The sequence below is a fragment of the Nomascus leucogenys genome, chromosome 21 (assembly GCF_006542625.1).
Source record: "Nomascus leucogenys isolate Asia chromosome 21, Asia_NLE_v1, whole genome shotgun sequence".
Lineage (NCBI taxonomy): Eukaryota > Metazoa > Chordata > Mammalia > Primates > Hylobatidae > Nomascus > Nomascus leucogenys.
The window spans coordinates 11,953,985-11,970,121 of record NC_044401.1 but is presented as its reverse complement, the minus strand read 5'-3'; the positions used below and the strand labels follow the sequence as shown (position 1 = coordinate 11,970,121).

Genomic DNA, 16,137 nt, shown 5'->3' with positions numbered 1-16,137 from the left:
AAAAAAAAAAAAACTCCATTTATCTTACATATTTTTCTCTTCCCTCATTTTATTTTTTAACAATGTTTGAATCAGCGTCCAATCAAGGTCTGTGATAAATTGAAACAGGCCTTAAATTTTTCTTTATAAGTTATCTCCATCTGTTTTTATTTATTTATTTTATCGAGACAGGATCTCACTGTGTCACACAGGCTGGGCTTGAACTCCTGGGCTCAAGCAATCCTGAATAGCTGGGCCACAGCCTCCTGAGCAGCTGGGATTACAGGCACATGCCATCACACTCAGCTTCTACTTCTTACTTCTTACAATTTTTTTTTTTTTTTTTTTCGAGACGGAGTCTTGCTCTGTCGCCCAGGCTGGAGTGCAGTGGCGCGATCTCGGCTCACTGCAAGCTCCGCCTCCTGGGTTCACGCCATTCTCCTGCCTCAGCCTCCTGAGTAGCTGGGACTACAGGCGCCCGCCACCACGCCCAGCTAATTTTTTGTATTTTTAGTAGAGACGGGGTTTCATTGTGGTCTCGATCTCCTGACCTCGTGATCCGCCCGCCTCGGCCTCCCAAAGTGCTGGGATTACAAGTGTGAGCCACCACGCCCAATAGCACCAATTTTAGTTTGGGAATTAGTGTACGTATACTTCAAAGCTAAAAAGTAGCCATTAACAGGACACTGAACTATTAAAAACAACCTTCAAAAAAATCTTTTCTAAAGACTTTTTTCTATTATTTATTCCAATAATAGACAATAGTTCTGAAATAAAAATGCATTACTTTTTTTTTTTAATTTTTATTTTTTGAGAGTCTCGCTCAGCTGCCCAGGCTGGAGTGCAGTGGTGCAATCTCAGCTCACTGCAACCACCATCTCCCAGGTTGAAGAGACTCTCCCATCTCAGCTTCCTGAGTAGCTGGGATTACAGGCACCCGCCATCATGCCCAGCTAGTTTTTGTATTTTAGTAGGGACAGGGTTTCACCATGTTGGCCAGGCTGGTCTTGAACTCCTGACCTCAGGTAAACCGCCCGTCTTGGCCTCCCGAAGTGCTAGGATTACAGGCGTGAGCCACCGCACCCAGCAGAAATGCATTACTTTTTTCAAATACTTATTTTCTATATTGTAAGGTAAATAAAAATGCATTGTATTTCTCATTTAGATAAGTGCTTTCAAAATCATTTTTATTTTTTTAAATTTAATCTTATCTTTTTTCAAAATCACGTTTATTTATTTGTTTATTTTGAGACAGGATCTCACTCTGTTGCTCAGACTGGGGTGCAATGGTATGATCAGGGCTCACTGCAGCCTCTCACTCCTGGGCTCAAGTGATCCTCTTGCCTCAGCCTCCCCATTAGCTGGGACAACAGGCTCATGCCAACACACCCAGCTAACACTTTTATCTTTTTAAACCGGAGAAATATGTTCTACAAAAATAGATGTTTATGGAACACCAATATATAATAGATAAAAGTGGAGCAACTCTGGTTTGGGTTTTTTTTTTTTTTTGAGGTGGAGTTTCATTCTTGTTGCCTAGGCTGGAATGCAATGGCGTGATCTCGGCTCACTACAACCTCCATCTCCCAGGTTCAAGCGATACTCCTGCCTCAGCCTCCTTAGTAGCTGGGATTACAGGCTTGTGCCACTACGACTGGCTAATTTTGCATTTTTAGTAGAGACAGGGTTTCTCCATGTTGGTCAGGCTGGTCTTGAACTCTCAACCTCAGGTGATCCTCCCGCCTCGGCCTCCCAAAGTGCTGGGATTACAGGCATGAGCCACTGCGCCCCACCGCATCTCATATATTTCGGTGAAAATACAGTATGGCACAGTCAGTTTGGAAAACAGTTTGGCAGTGTCTTGTCAAGCTAAATGTACACTTAATATACGGCCCAGCAATCTCCTTCCTTGAGTATTTAGCCCAAATGAGTGAAACTTCAATATTCATTTTATTTATTTATTTATTTTTTGAGACAGAGTCTCGCTCTGTCGCCCAGGCTGGAGTGCAGTGGCGCCATCTCGGCTCACTGCAAGCTCCGCCTCCCGGGTTCGCGCCATTCTCCGCTTCCCGGGTTCACGCCATTCTCCTGCCTCAGCCTCTTCGAGTAGCTGGGACTACAGGCGCCCGCCACCACGCCCGGCTAATTTTTTTTTGTATTTTTTAGTAGAGACGGGGTTTCACCGTGTTAGCCAGGATGGTCTCGATCTCCTGACCTCGTGATCCGCCCGCCTCGGCCTCCCAAAGTGCTGGGATTACAGGTGTGAGCCACAGCACCTGGCCCCTTTATTTTTATTTTTTTTTTGAAGCAGGTTCTCTGCTCTGCTGCCCAGGATGGAATGGCAGTTGTGCAATCATGGCTCACTGCAGCCTCGACCTCCAGCTCAAGCAATCCTGCCATCTCGGCCACCAAGTAGCTGGGACTACAGGCCACAGGCCACCATAGCGGGCTAATTTTTGTATTTTGGTGAAAGGGTTTCAACATGTTGCCCAGGCTGGTCTTGAACTCCTGGGCTCAAGTCATCTGCCAGCCTCAGTCTCCCGAGTGCTGGGATTACAGGCACGAGCCACTGCCCCGGCCCCTGTGGCTCTTCACATATGGCTATCTCTAAGTGTGATTCAAAGCAAGGTGGACTCACTTAATTAGCCTGAGACAACAGGTGTAATCAGGACTAATTGTTTCCTCATGATTAGATTTACATTATCTTTTTGGCAATGATATTGTGTACTTCCCATTGCTTATCAGAAAAGACATTTTAGTTTGTAACATTCCTGGTGGTGCTAAGTTGGAATCCTTGGTTAAGGTGGCTGTAGCCACATTTCAATTTTTATGTCAGTAAGCCCCATTGTGCCAAAATGTAGAAATTTGATTTCCATCAACAATGTGTTCAGAGGCCCTGACCAACATTTACCCTTGGAAGCTGCCATGTCCCTTTGGAGCCAAGAGAAATTTGGAAGGCTGGCTCCAGGTTTCCCACACCAGATACAACGTGGGCACAGACCTATTTTTACAAGTTATCTTAACATCCAGATGGGAAATTGGGAATATAAACCTCTTCTCACAGCTCCCCCCAAAACAGCAACATGTCATGCCTCTGCCACGGAACTCACCTGAGACATAGGGAGTTTATAGTTCCAACTGTCTTCCTCTTAGTATTCTGGGAGCATAGCAGGCAGACAGGGAGTAGGGGACTGAATGTGATTGATAGGAACTTTGGGGGAGACCTGTGAAAATTAGGGTGATCTGGCAAGTATATAACTTTAAGGTTTTATCTTGCTGGGGCAGGAAGATGAGTAAATAAACTGTCTTACTGGTAGACTCCAATTATTAATTTATTTTGTATAGAGAGAAATTTAAGTTTATTGAAATGTGTTAGAAACAGGGAGATATCTACAAGCAGCATCATAAAGCAAAGGACATTTCCAAATTAATAGAAAGGAAACAGGATAGAAACTTGACCCATCCAAATAAAGTAGGGGAGAAGTTTAAAAAGGAAACAAAACGAACAATACACATAGTATAAGAAAAAAAATGTCTATTATTTATTACACTGAACAATTCTGACCACCAACAACCAATGGGGGGGCAGGAGTGAAGAACATCTTGCTTCTCAACAAACTTTCCTCCCTTGCTTTAACATTTGAGGATTCTTTCCCAAACCTATTACACCTGTATTATGATGGTTACAAATTTTCCAACTCTGCCACTCCTTCCAGTGCATTATTTTTAGTATCTTCATTAAAGGGGCAAAAAAAAAAAAGATCCCCTACTTGTAATAACAAAACAATGTTGGTAACTGTCATTAAATCAGGATAAGTGAAAGACAGATCTGTTCCCAGACTCGCAGTACTATAAATTTAGGAAGTACACAAAAAAAATCAAAAATTACACAATAGGATACATTAAATATGTACAGCTTTTTGTATGTCAATCATACTTAAGTAGTTTTAAAAACGAATGATCCAACCCATACCACCAACTAACAAACGAGTCATACAAAAGAAAAATCACACGTTTTGGTTTACTCCTACTTTTAAGAACACTAACGATAAAATTTGCATGTAATGAATATGGTTTTCTCTAAATACAACAGATGAATTATTTTACATATGTAAAATAATTTATTTTTATTTTTATTTATGGAGAATCGGTTAATAAACACATTTTAAGTTCAATATATTATGTATTTATGAGTGGGAAGCAATCTTAAACATTTTAAACACCAGAAATATATAAAACAATTATAAGTGAAATAATACAAAGTCCCTTGTGTTTTCCTGGAGTCAAACCATAGAAATCTCAGGTTATTAAGAGAACTTTGAAAAATATTGTTTTGAATATTAAAAATCACGTGTTTAGGGGAGGGAGAGAATTAACAAACTTTCTTTGCCTTAAAATACTTTACGTTTTATGCAACAGCAATTGGAATGAAGCAGCTCCTAAAGTAGTCAGTGTTCAGAGGAAGAAAAAATTGAGCACAAGAGCCAACTACCATTTCACTCCTTCACAATGCTCAGCTGAAGAACTCACTTAAAAGAGCTGTTGAAGGTCAGGTGCAGGGGCTCATGCCCATAATCCCAGCATTTTGGGAGGCTGAGAAGGGTGGATCACTTGAGTCCAGGAGTTTGAGACCAGCCTGGCCAACATGGTGAAACCGCATCTCTACTAAAAATACAAAAAATTAGCTGGGTGTGGTGGCAGGTGCCTGTAATCCCAGCTACTCAGGAGGCTGAGGCAGGAGAATCATTTGAACCCAGGAGGCAGAGATTGCACCACTGCACTCCAGCCTGGGCAACAATGAGACACTGTCTCAAAATACAACAAAAGAGAGCTGCTGCTGAAGTCACGTCTATTTTAAAAAAGCAGTATGAATGAGTTTTTCTACATATTAACTACAATTTATGGTAATTTGTGAAATGTTTTTCCATTTTTAAATGTAAGAGTCTCTATCTCCACTCACAAAGCAACAGGCACTGCTAGGGGTCTTAGGCTCACATCTGCCACCCCACCAGTCTGCATGGCCCATAAACAGGTGTACAGAGGACCAGAGTTCACCTGTCAGCAACACCACAGAATCCAACTCTCCAGCTTTTCTGCCATTAATTACCATAGATGTGGCCTTTTTCCTGATATTCTATTCCCATTGGAGGCTTTTTATTAAGACCTTGTTCCTATAAAGCAAATAAAATATTTGTTTTTAAAAAGAATGAAGAAATATTAAAAATAGCCAAGAAACCCGCTGCTGGAATGCTGTTGAAATTGCCCTTACAACTTTAGGATCATAGGTAGCAAGCAAGCCTGTGATCCTGTCATTCAAGAATGAAGATCAGCCAAGTTATCATGCCTCTGTAATATGTTCCCTGACTTGTGCGAACCATGGACAAGAGGCCTTGGAGGGGCTCTTTTCATCACTTTCCCAAAAACTCAAGTATGTCATTAAAAGACTACCCAAAGTGACCTCCTCAGTGCTCTTCAACTTGCTTGGCATAGAGAGATTATCAAAATACAGCAAAAAGTAGGATATCCCAGAGAAGGAAAAGCCAATCACACATTCACATACTTTCTCCTGTGGGAGATGGTCTTGCTATGTTTCCCAGGCTGAGAAATTACTGATCTCTCCTTTCCATCTAGTCGATTCTTCCCTTAAGGAACCTCTTCTTTGATATTCTTCATGTTATTCTAGGTGCTTATATGCCCACCATCCCTGTTAGATTGTAGGCTACTTAAAGAGTTTTTTTGCTAGTCATTATTTCTGGGTAGGGCGTACACTTTGAATACAGTAATTATATAATGTTTGTTGCTCCCAGAATTCTGTGTCTCCAGATAGAAGCATTAAACCCTGACACATAAATGCTTTCTTTTTCCTGGGGATAAACTTAACTGAGTAATAATTTTCTTGAAACTCTTTACTGACAATTTGAGCTTGAAATACATGGCTATTTAAGATTAATGTATATCTTAACTTTCTGCAATTGAAAATCTGGCACCCACTTTTAGTTTGTAGAAAAGCATCAGGTAATTACCTGTGAACACATTTGGGGCACAACATATTGTCTTCAAGGTGCGGGGGTGGAAAATTGGAGGCAGGAAGCAAGAAGAGTGCACTCACTCTCCCTTCTTGCTTTTCTGGAACCCAGGCTTGACCAGCATGAAACTGCAGGTGAACCCAACCATCTGTGTCTGCAGGGAGACTTTTCCCATGGACCACACACCATCTGACACCTGGCGAAGGAGAGAGACAGGTACCCACACACCAGGATGACATACTGATGTAAGAGTGCATTATGGCCCATCACCCTTGATTGACCAGCTCCAAGATGTGAACCCTGAAATCCTAACTTAACCTCTTCTCTATTCTGTTCTCCTTTAGAAAAGCATACAAGCCGGGCACAGTGGTTCACGCTTGTAATCCCGGCACTTTGGGAGGCCGAGGCGGGCGGATCACGAGGTCAGGAGATCGAGACCATGGCTAACACAGTGAAACCCCGTTTCTACTAAAAATACAAAAAATTAGGGGGGTATGGTGGCGGGCGCCTGTAGTCCCAGCTACTCAGGAGGCTGAGGCAGGAGAATGGTGTGAACCTGGGAGGTGGTGCTTGCAGTGAGCCGAGATGGCGCCACTGCACTCTAGCCTGGGTGACAGAGCGAGACTCCGTCTCCAAAAAAAAAAAAAAGCATACAAGACAGTTCCTGTTAAAACTTAAAAATCTAGTTGGAAGTAGTATAGTTGTAGGTGGGCAGATGGTAGAAAGACTAACCCAGAGTGTCTGGAAAGGGCTTCATGAAATAAGCTCAGGGGTCTCAGCTCTTAACACACATTGGATTATGCTAAGCAGTTTGTCTTCTTTTGTTGTATTTTCTGTAATTCTTACAACATATAAGGTAGGTATTACCCATTTTACAATGAAAATACTGGGAAATATTTTAAATAACTTATTAATGCCATTCTGGGGCTCCGTTGCAGGCAATTAAGTTTAGACCTTGCCTTTAATATAAATTGCTTAAAAGGGTAAAGAAAAAAAACGAGATTGCTATCCCCTTCTGATGTCATCGATAATTTAGAGCAGTGGTTCTCAAACTGTGATCCCCAGACCAGCATCCTTAGTACTGCCTGGGAAACTGTTAGAAATGCAAACTCCCGCCGGGCACGATGGCTCACGCCTGTAATCCCAGCACTTTGGAAGGCCAAGGCGGGCGGATCATCGGAGGTCGGGAGTTCGAGACCAGCCTGACCAACATGGAGAAACCCCATCTCTACTAAAAACACAAAATTAGCCAGGCATGGTGGCACATGCCTGTAATCCCAGTTACTCAGGAAGGCTGAGGCAGGAGAATTGCTTGAACCCGGGAGGTGGAGGTTGCAGTGAGCCGAGATTGCGCCACTGCACTCTAGCCTGGGCAGCAGGAGCGAAACTGTCTCGAAAAAAAAAAAAAAAAAAAAAAAAAGAAATGCAAACAGCAAACAATCAGGTCCTGTCCTAGACCTGAATCAGAAACTCTGTGGGCAGGGTCCAGGAATCACCGGCCCTCAAAGGGATTTTGATATACCCTAAAATGTATCAGGGATTAATATCTACTAAGCTTATTTCCCCAATGGACCAGAATAAGCTCTTGATGTTGCGCTTACCAGAGGCCTCTTGTGGAGATTCCACTGCCTCTGGCGTCCTCGCCCTGGCCGAAATTCTCGCCCAGGAGGCCAGCAAAGCCTCTGGGGCAGAAGTTGTCACCACAACTGTATTAACTCCCTCAAGGAGAGCAGTGGAATGTTCCAGGGCAGGCGGGCCCCCTGCAGGGGGAAGAGCCACTTCAGGAGGATGTGTCTCAGAACTTTGCAGGGACGTTTCCCCTTTTTCCACCTTTAATTTTTTTTGCAATGATTTCCGGATTTTGGCCTCTTTTGCTGTGCTAGGAAAATCCTGCAGAAAGGGTGAAATAATAAAGATAAAAATAAAGATTAAAATTCTAACAAAAATGGCCTAAGGGTTAAGGAGTCTCGATCAAATACAAAGTTTCAAATACAAAGTCTCACTTAGACAGGAGGACTAGGTTCAAGAGATCTATTGTACAAGTTGGTAATAGCACAGTTAATAACAATGTACTGTCTTCTTGAAAATTGCTCAGTTGGCCACGCAGTGGCTCAGGTCTGTAATCCTAGCACTTTGGGAGGCCAAGGTGGGTGAAACACTGAAGGTCAAGAGTTCGAGACCAGCCTGACCAACATGGTGAAACCCCATCTCTACTAAAAATACAAAAATTATCCAGGCATGGTGGCTCATGCCTGTAATCCCAGCTACTCCAGCGGCTGAGACAGGGGTATCACTTGAACCAGGGAGGCAGAGGTTGCAATGAGCCTGCACTGCAGTCTAAGTGACAGAAGGAGACTCTGTCTCAAAAAAAAAAAAAACCATCGGCCAGGCGTGGTGACAGGCGCCTGTAATCCCAGCTACTCTGGAGGCTGAGGCAAAAGAATTGCTCGAACCCGGGAAGTGAAGGTTGCAGTGAGCCGAGATGGTGCCACTGCACTACAGCCTGGGTGACAGTGCAAGACACTCTCAAAAAAACAAAAACAAAAACAAAAAAAACAAAAAAAAGAAAAGTAGGGATGGGAAATACTGTTCTTTCTTAGAACTAGGGGTGGAGGGACAGGGTGAGGCTAAGACAGTTCCTTTACTCACTTTTGAGGCTACAGTAGGTAATTAGGATAAGCATTGAAACGTCCATCCTTTAAAAAGTTACCTTTTGATTTGGGTAGGCAAAGGCACACAGGCGCTTATATGCATCCAATTTCTAAGATAATAGAAAACTGAGTTAGTAAGGCAAATAAGGTTCCTACCCTTCCTCCCAGCAGCACCACCCCAGCCTAGGCCCTCACCTGGCCTTTGGAGCTCAGCTTCAATTGTTGGCACCAGGCCCGTAGAATGTCCCGGTGAATCAGATTAACAGGTGGCAGTTTAGAGGGTAATGGAGGGATTGGTATCTTCTTCTGAGGTCTGGGGTTGTCAGTGTGCTCTGCCTTCTTCTTAGGGCAGAGCACTGAAGGAGAATGGAATCAAATTAGTAGTAATTATCTTTGTGTAGCTTTTCAGAATTTCAAAAAGTAAAATCGCTTTTTTTTTTTTTTTGAGACAGAGTCTCGCTCTGTCACCCGGCTGGAGCGCAGTGGCGCAATCTTGGCTCCCTGCAACCTCCGCCTCCTGGGTTCAAGTGATTCTCCTGCCTCAGCCTCCTGAGTAGCTGGGATTACAGATGCCCACCACCACGTCCGGCTAATTTTTTGTATTTTTAGTGGAGATGGGGTTTCTTTTTTTTTTTTTTGAGACGGAATCTTGCTCTGTCACCCAGGCTGGCGTGCAGTGGCGCGATCTCGGCTCACTGCAAGCTCCGCCTCCCGGGTTCACGCCATTCTCCTGCCTCAGCCTCTCAGAGTAGCTGGGACTACAGGCGCCTGCCACCACGCCCGGCTAATTTTTTGTATTTTTAGTAGAGACAGGATTTCACCCGTGCTCTCGATCTCCTGACCTCGTGATCCACCCGCCTCGGCCTCCCAAAGTGCTGGGATTACAAGCGTGAGCTACCGCGCCCGGCCTGGAGATGGGGTTTCACCATGTTGGCCAAGCTGTTCTTGAACTCCTGACCTTGTGATCTGCCCACCTAGGGCAGATCGACTAATTAATAACTAAAAGTGATTTTAGGCTGGGCGCAGTGGTTTAGGCCTGTAATCCCAGCACTTTGGGAGGCCAAGGTGGGTGGATAACCTGAGGTCAGGAGTTCGAGACCAGCATGGTCGACATGGTGAAACGCAGTCTCTACTAAAAAAATTAGTCGGGCGCGGTGGCACATGCCTGTAATCCCAGCTACTTGAGAGGCTGAGGCAAGAGAACTGTTTGAACCCGGGAGGCAGAGGTTGTAGTGGGCCGGGATCGTGCCAAAAATTTTCTAAGGCTGGGCGTGGTGGCTCACACCTGTAATCCCCGCAATTTAGGAGGCCAAGGCAGATGGATCACTTGAGGCCAAGAGTTTGCAACCAGCCTGCAATCCTAGCTAACTTGGGAGGCTGAGACAGGAAAATTGCTTGAACCCGGGAGGCACAAGTTGCAGGGAGCTGAGATGGTGCCACCACACTCCAGCCTGGATGACAGAGCGACACCCTGTCTTGGTGTCTCAAAAAAAAAAAAAAAAAAAAAAAAAAGACACAGCCTGTAATGACACTAATAGTAGGGTTTACTCTGTACATATTACTTCTCAGGCATCGTCTAAGTGCTTCACTTAACTACCCTATGTAAACTACTCCATTCCCACCCCTTAATAAAGGTAGATATCGTCCTAACTTATTTTTAGAATAGGAAGTCCGGTTTCAAGAATGGGTCTTCAAATTTACAGCCATCTGTTCCCAAATCATTGCACACTGAAATCCTTAACTCCAAGTAGCAAGTGAAGGAAAAAATGATCAACAGAACCAAACATGCTGTGGAAGTCTGAAGATAGGAAGGGATCAGTTAGAGCAGTGGTGACCAAAAGATCCTTCAGGAAGGTAGTTTAAGCTAGGCTTCCATGAAGTATAGGATTTGCACAATACGTGATGGAAATTTCTTCCCTGGCTTTTCTTCTTCAGAAAAAGTCCTCTGGCTTCTAAGACCCGAGAAGGTGGGATCTGAGGATTTGAAGACCTCTTACCTTTATTGCCTTTCACAGACATTTTTTCTTTGGTTCTCTTTGCTGATGTTCCTGGCAAAGCAATTGTATTTGGTTGATTAGAAGCCTGCTGATCCTCTTCCCTCGACTTCTCTGTGGAGGTCCACTGGGGAACAGAGGAGCTGGTCAGTCATTCCTCTAGTGTCCAAACCACACATACACTACCTGCCTCAAGATAACTCACTTCTAAGGCACCAAGGCAGTTACTGGACTCCACTGGCAGTGTGGATTCTCCTCTGGGTATCATCTTAACACCCAGTTTCATTTACAAGACTGGGAAACAAAGATGGAAAAAATGGGAGGAAAGCACATGAAAAGACAGATACAAACAAGAGTAGAAGAAAACAGGCTCTTAGTTGGGGAAAGAAGCACTTAGGCTCACGCCTGTAGTCTGAGTGCTATAGGAGGCCAAGGCAAGAGAATTGCTTGAGTCTGGTAATTGGATACCAGCCTGAGCAACAACATAGTGAAACCTTGCCTCTACAAAAAAGAAACAAAATTAGCTGAGCATGGTGGTGTGTGCCTGTAGTTCAGCTACTCAAGAGACTGAGATAGGAGGATCGCTTGAGCCAGGGAGGTAGGTAGAGGCTGCACCGCTGCACTCCAGCCTGGGTGACAGAATGAGACTGTCTCAAAAAAAAAAAGAGGCCCTTAACTCACTTTACTATATTCCATCATCTCCCATCTGGAAGAATTTTTTTCCCCCAGTCCTTCATTCTTGACACCTTCCAAATAATTTTCTAACACTGTTGGCAGAGTGACACTATGAAAAGTTTACATCCTTTCAGTGGTTTATTGCTCTTAACATAAAAATAATTGTCTTTAACATTACCTACCAGCCTCTTATCTCCTATTTCACACTGCTCTCCCTGCCCAAGCTCCAGCCACATAGTACCTTTCCTTCCCAAAGTTGTTACATGCCTCAGCCCCAACCTCCACCCTACTTCTATTTACACTTTAAAATCTTACACCTTAAAAATCTTACTCTTAAGAGTTCTCACCTCAAGTGCTATTTAACCTGGTCCTTTCGGACCAATCTACTAAATACTGCCTCATTTCTACCACTTGTTAATTGCAATTACACTGGTTTGTGTGATCTCTTTTTCATCATAGGCACTCAATAAATATTGGTTCATTGAATTAAAGGAAGCAAAGTGGGAGTGGGGAAAAGTTGTTTAATCCAGAGACAGTAACATACATTGAGCCCCTGTCTCATACCAGGCATTGGCTTTGATATGCTCCTTACTTTCATTTTTTAAAAACATATTTATTTATTAAAGAAAAGGTCTTGCTCTGTCACACAGGCTGGAGTGCTCCAAGCTCTTACCTCCCGGATTCAAGTGATCCTTTGCCTCAGCCTCCTGAGTAGCTGGGACTCCAGGCTAATTTTTTGTAGAGATGAGGTCTCCCTATGTCTCCCCCACTGATCTCAATCTTCTAGCCTCAAGCAATCCTCCTGCCTTGGCTCCCCAAAGAGTTGGGATTAAAGGCGTTAAATCCCAAAGGATTAAAGGGATTAAAGAGTTGGGATTAAAGGTGAGCCACCGCACCCAAGGGCTCCCTATTTTCTTTTTCTCGGAGACGAGTCTTGGTCTGTTGCCCAGGCGGTAGTGCAGTGGCGTGATCTCGGCTCACTGCAACCTCCATCTCCCCAGTTTAAACAATTCTCTGCCTCAGCCTCCCGACTAGCTGGAATTACACGCGCCCGCCACCACGCCCAGCTGAATTTTTCTATTTTTAGTAGAGATGGGGTTTCACCATGTTGGCCAGGCTGGTCTCAAACTCCTGGCCTCAAGTGATCCACCCACCTCCGCCTCCCAAAGTGCTGGGATTACAGGCATGTGCCACTGTGCCTGGCCTTGGCTTTCCTTTTTTCAGTCATTTAATTCTCATAGCAATCTGGCAACAATTACTTCTCAGACACAGAAACTGAGGATCAGAGGTAACATAAAGACACAGATTAAGAGTACATTAAATATAAATTAAAATTTAAATATAAAGGCTGGGCTCCGTGGCTCACGCCTGTAATCCCGGCACTCTGGGAGGCCGAGGTGGGCTGACCGATTGAGGTCAGGAGTTCGAGACCAGCCTAGCCAACATATTGAAACTCAGTCACTACCAAAAATACAAAAACTACCTGGGCGTGGTGGTGCGCGCCTGCAATCCCAGCTAATCGAGAGGCTGAGTCAGGAGAATCGCTTGAACCCGGGAGGCAGAGGCTGCAGTGAGCCGAGATCGGCTACTGCACACCATTCTGGGCGACAGAGTGAAACTCATTAAAAAAAAAAAATTAATATAATAAAATTTCTAAATCTAAATCCTTTTCTTCACTTTCAGGGTGGATTACTGGACAAATTAACATTTGTATGGCATTTTTACATCTCTATAGCAGTTCTACATTTTGATTTGAAATTTACATTTGCATAACCCTTACAAAAAGTACTCACTTTGGACCTCACAAAAGACTTAAAACGGGCCGGGCGCGGTGGCTCACGCCTGTAATGCCAGCACTTTGGGAGGCCGAGGCGGGTGGATCACGAGGTCAGGAGATCGAGACCATCCTGGCTAACAGGGTGAAACTCCGTCTCCACTAAAAATACAAAAAATTCTTCGGGCGTGGTGGCGGGCGCCTGTAGTCCCAATACTCCGGAGGCTGAGGCAGGAGAATGGCGTGAGCCCGGGAGGCGGAGCTTGTAGTGAGCGGAGATTGCGCCACTGCACTACAGCCTGGGCGACAGAGCGAGACTCCGTCTCAAAAAAAAAAAAAAACAAAAAACTTAAAACCGAGACAGTTAAAAATGACCCAGTTCAAGTCAAGACGACCTGAGAGCGCTCGGATGTGGCCGTTCAGTGCCTGTGCAACGTCTTAAATCGTCTCTTCCTTCAGTTTCTGTCTGCATTGTTCCCAATGTCTGGCTTCTGACTACTCCTAGGTCCTAAGGACTCTGGGAAAAGGGGACGAATTCATTCTCAGCACCTTTGGTTTAGGATCTGTGTCCGTCTAAAGGAAATTAAAGGGTTTCATTCTTTTCCAACCTCAGCTCAATTACCTCTTCCTAAAACCTTTCCTTCACCACCCTTTTCTCCTGTTACCATTTCCCTCTAGCCCCGATATTCAGTTAGTTCTTTCTGACAGGACAAAGCACCTCCTCAAAACAGAAAACCCGGGCCGGGAGCAGCGGCGCACGCCTGCAGTCCCAGTAGCACTTTGGTAGGCCGAGGTGGGAGGATCGCTTGAGACTGGGAGGTTGCAGTGAGCAGTGATGGTGCCACTGCACTCCAGCCAGGGAGACAAAAGTGAGACCCTGTTCCAAAACAGAAACCTGAAAACCTAGTTTTTTAACTTTTTCTTTTGAGGTGGAGTTTCGCTCCGGTTGCCCAAGCTGGGGGTGCAATGGGGCGATCTCGGCTCACCGCAACCCCCGACTCCCGGGTTCAAGCGATTCTCCTGCCTCAGCCTCCCTAGTAGCTGGGATTACAGGTGTGAGCCACCACACCCGGCTAATTTTGTATTTTTAGTAGGGACGGGGTTTCTCCATGTTGGTCAGGCTGGTCTCGAACTCCCGACCTCAGGTGATCCGCCCGCCTAGGCTGCCGAAAGTGCTGGGATTACAGGCGTGAGCCACCGCGCCCGGCCTCTTTTTTTTTTTTTTCTTCCTATCTTTTGACACCCTCAACCTCCTCAACTAAACCTAGAAAACCTCATTTCTTATTTGTCTCCTCACTCCAATATACCAGGCTGCAATCATATTCTTGGGCCTTATTCTTAAAAAAAGAAAAAAGTCAAGAGGAGAAAATTCGAAGGCACATTCTTTTCTCCTTAAAGGAAAAATCAAGAGTGCCCAGGGAAGACAGAAACACAAAGACAGAAAACAAATCCACTAAAACTGTACTGACCTCCTTGCCTTTTGCCTTCTCCATACTTGTAGAAGAAGCGGAGCCTCGCAAGATGCTTCCAAAATGGCCCCTGCCCCAAGATTGCTGTTTGCAAAGTCTCCTCCCACTTCCTGCCGCCCGAAGACCCTTTTTCTCTCCACCTCACCTCTTGTTTTCTTCTCTTCTGTTCCCTCCCCCACAATTTGTAAATGCTAAAATTGCATTCTTTCTTATTCATGGGTGACCTTTGTCTGGGTTGAATTACTAATACCATTCCTGGCCCTTTTCTGTTCACTTTAAATGTAATTATCCAAAGTATGGTTCCGGAATCATTGGGAGATTGAGCGAGCACTCCTTCAGAACGATTCTACGGGAAAAAAAAAAAAAAAAAAAAAAAGTGGCCAGAGACTTGAGCAGGATCTGTGAAGGGATTTAATAATGGAACTTGTGGAAACAATAGACTTCAGGGACCAGACTGGCGGCTTGAGGAAAGCTATTTTCTCGTACCAAATACATTTCCTAAGTAAGTTACTCAACCAACTAAAACTCCAGGTTTCTCTGTACTAATACCGAGCATCTTTTCATCTGCCAACGAACTAGTAATAGTAGCTTTTAAAGTCTATAGAGTATTTGTTATTTATTTATTTTGTAGAGGGCAAGTGGGGTGTGGGTGGGGGGGGGGGTCTGGCTATTTTGACCTGGCTGGTCTCGAACTCCTGCCCTCAAGTGATTCTCCAGCCTTGTCCTCCCAAAGTGTTGGGATTACAGGCGTGAGCCACCACTCCCAGCCCAAGTGTTTTTTTATATCTCAAATTGTGGGTTTTAAATTCAGTCATTATTGTTCCCCATTTTATATATGATTAAAGTTGGTATAAATTTTTATTGGTAACTTTTCCAATAGCACAGTAAGTGAACCCCTAACCTACTGACTCCCAAAGAAGTTCAAGTTTTTCTCCTTAAAATAATTTGAAAAATCCTTCCTCAGATCAGTGCTCCCTGTCAGGTTGTCAAGAGATGTGAAGTGAAGGAAGCAGTGGCTGTGCGACTGAAACCCTCCTTTGTCAGGGTCCAAAGTCTCCTTTGTTCTTTGGTTTTCTTTGTTGTATTTTTTTCCTACATCTCATTGCTTGTCCTAAAATGATAAATAAGAGACTGTCTTTATCCAAATGGTGTTAGTAATCTGCTCACAGGCTAGAAATCCACGGACAGAAAAAGTAAGTAAACGGAGCCCAGGAATAGAGAAGGAAGTGCAGACTGTGGACTGGGCAACCCCCAAGGCGGCAAAGAGGAAACCAGGTGAGTTGAGGTCATCTGGGAGATGTTAGGGCTTTGATTTAACAATTCTTTACCACAGCCTTTGATAACCACCAGTAGGACTTTCTAATTAAGGTTCGTGTATAAAGCATATAGCTGAATCATCTTTCTTTTCTCAGTGTAACTGAACGTAACATTCAGAATAATTGGAGTTCTGGGCTGGGCATGGTGGCTCACGCCTGTAATCCCAGCACTTTGGGCGGCTGAGGTGGGCAGGTCACTTGAGTTCAGGAGTTTTGAGACCAGCCTGGCCAACAATGGCAGAACCCCTTCTCT

At 44.4% G+C, this 16,137-nt stretch overlaps 1 protein-coding gene across 2 annotated transcripts; it reads right to left on the bottom strand.

The window, feature by feature from the left end:
* Positions 1-3,294: 3,294 nt before the first annotated feature.
* On the bottom strand, positions 3,295-14,671 carry DPPA4 (developmental pluripotency associated 4). Of its 2 annotated transcripts, none has more exons than XM_003261891.4 (7): positions 14,569-14,671; positions 10,654-10,777; positions 8,852-9,012; positions 8,716-8,766; positions 7,607-7,895; positions 6,003-6,201; positions 3,295-5,150 (listed from the first exon to the last, which is right to left on the bottom strand). In XM_003261891.4, the coding sequence occupies exons 1-7, from the start codon at positions 14,590-14,592 to the stop codon at positions 5,114-5,116; spliced, it is 885 nt and encodes a 294-aa protein (XP_003261939.2). In that variant the 5' UTR covers positions 14,593-14,671; the 3' UTR covers positions 3,295-5,113. The 2 variants fall into 2 exon arrangements, with proteins under 2 accessions (XP_003261939.2, XP_030657546.1); XM_030801686.1 differs by having other exon boundaries at positions 10,654-10,704; positions 14,569-14,616.
* Between the last annotated feature and the right edge of the window lie 1,466 nt (positions 14,672-16,137).